Source organism: Cyprinodon variegatus, unplaced genomic scaffold (assembly GCF_000732505.1).
Source record: "Cyprinodon variegatus isolate N-32 unplaced genomic scaffold, C_variegatus-1.0 Scaffold705, whole genome shotgun sequence".
NCBI classification, from domain to species: Eukaryota; Metazoa; Chordata; class Actinopteri; order Cyprinodontiformes; family Cyprinodontidae; genus Cyprinodon; species Cyprinodon variegatus.
In genome coordinates this window covers 198,309-200,311 of record NW_015151158.1, presented here as the reverse complement: position 1 = coordinate 200,311, position 2,003 = coordinate 198,309, and the positions used below count along the sequence as shown (strand labels likewise).

Here is a 2,003-nt window from a genome sequence, read left to right as displayed (position 1 = left end):
GCCAACGCTTTTAAAAGTCGATTTTTATCGATTTTATCGATTCGTTGTTGCAGCCCTACTTTGAATCAATCTGACTGGATGATCTGGTTGATCTGGGAAGTGACCTGAGATGACATGATGTGAATTGGAGCTATAGAGATAAACTGCGTGTTTTCCTACTTGAACTCTTCCTGCTTGGCCTTCTTGTAGTCCTCTCTGTATTTGGTGAATGCGTCAAACAGGTGGTAGATGATCTCTGCTGAGAAGATCCGAACTCCCAGACTGTCGGCCATCTCCTGGCTCTCCCTCTCCACCTTCACGTCGAAGGCCAGGATCACCACGTACCTGCGCACAGCACAAAACACATCGATCTCCGTGTCCGGGTTCATTCCGACAGCGAGGGGGCGCCGACTCACTGCGGGTCGTGCTCCAGCATGGTGGACGCCTTCATCACGTCCCTCTTGTGAACGGGGCCGATGTTGATGCCGGCGTACTGAAAGAGACAGGGAGGGTTAAAGGTCAGCTGCAGGAGAGGACGGATGGCAGACAGAGAGAGGGAGACACTCACGGGGACTTTGGACGTCCGGAGGAACTCCAGGAGGGCCTCCAGGGAGCCCAGCGTGGACGCCTGGACATAAACGCCTTTCTCCTCCAGCTTGATGGAGCTCAGGGTCTGTTTCAGCTCCTTCACCAGCTCATCCTGCCAACCAGCAGCCGTTAGTCACTCAGGGTTTAGACAGGGATGACTAATTTAATGCTTTATAATGATCTTAGAAATGATTTTCATGCCAACAACAAGTACCAATGACTCTCTCACTCTCTCTCTCTCTCTATATATATATATATATATATATATATATCCTTCGTGACCTCTACCGTCCACAGGCATGACCCGAATTCCTCATTTTTCAGCCACTTTTGTTGAAATTAGCTTTTTTCCCCCTCATTCTCAAGCTTCTTTTTCAAATATATGGCTTTATTCTCCCCCCAAGAAATAGTCGTAACATTACGAGAATAAAGTTGCAAAATTACGAGAATAAAGTTGCAAAATTACGAGAATAAAGTTGCAAAATTACGAGAATAAAGTCGTAACATTACGAGAATAAAGTCGTAACATTACGAGAATAAAGACGTAAAATTAAGAGAATAAAGTCGTAAAATTAAGAGAATAAAGTCGTAACATTAGGAGAATAAAGTCGCAAAATTACGAGAATAAAGTCGTAACATTACGAGAATAAAGACGTAACATTACGAGAATAAAGTCGTAACATTACGAGAATAAAATCATAACATGAGAATAAAGTCATATAATTAAGAGAATAAAGTCGTAACATTACGAGAATAAAGTTGTAAAATTACGAGAATAAAGTTGTAACATTAGGAGACTAAAGTCGTAACATTAGGAGAATACAGTTGTAAAATTACGAGAATAAAGTCATATAATTAAGAGAATAAAGTCGTAACATTAGGAGAATAAAGTCGCAAAATTACGAGAATAAAGTCGTAAAATTAGGAGAATAAAGTCGTAAAATTAGGAGAATAAAGTCGTAACATTAGGAGAATAAAGTTGTAAAATTACGAGAATAAAGTCATATAATTAAGAGAATAAAGTCGTAACATTAGGAGAATAAAGTCGTAAAATTACAAGAAGTCGTAAAATTATGAGAATAAAGTCGTAACATTACGAGAATAAAGTCGAAACATTACGAGAATAAATTTGTAAAATTACGAGAATAAAGTCGAAACATAATGAAAATAAAGTCATAAAATTAAGAGAATTAAGTCGTAAAATTACGAGAATAAAGTCGCAACAGTATAAGAATTAAGTCCTAATATTACAAGAAACAAGTTGTATTTTCTAACAACTCTTCCCAGAATCCCTTTCTTCCCTAAATGAGGAATGTGGAGCATCATGGGAAGTTCTACTTTAGCATCGGTTTGACCAATCAGGAAATCTTTTAGCAGCAGCATCAAACTGGGCAGGATGTCAAAGTGGACTCTGGTTGCTGATTGGTGGAGCTGGT

The 2,003-nt window shown here is 39.3% G+C and overlaps 1 protein-coding gene across 2 annotated transcripts in view; it reads right to left on the bottom strand.

The window, feature by feature from the left end:
- Nucleotides 1-2,003, bottom strand: part of eif5b (eukaryotic translation initiation factor 5B) — a 43,259-nt gene that overhangs the window by 29,103 nt on the left and 12,153 nt on the right. For both annotated transcript variants that reach the window (XM_015394714.1, XM_015394716.1), the window contains 3 exons: nt 548-679; nt 396-472; nt 160-324 (listed from right to left, as the gene is read on the bottom strand). In XM_015394714.1, coding sequence (XP_015250200.1) covers nt 160-324; nt 396-472; nt 548-679 — 374 coding nt within the window. The remainder of the gene's footprint in view (nt 1-159; nt 325-395; nt 473-547; nt 680-2,003) is intronic.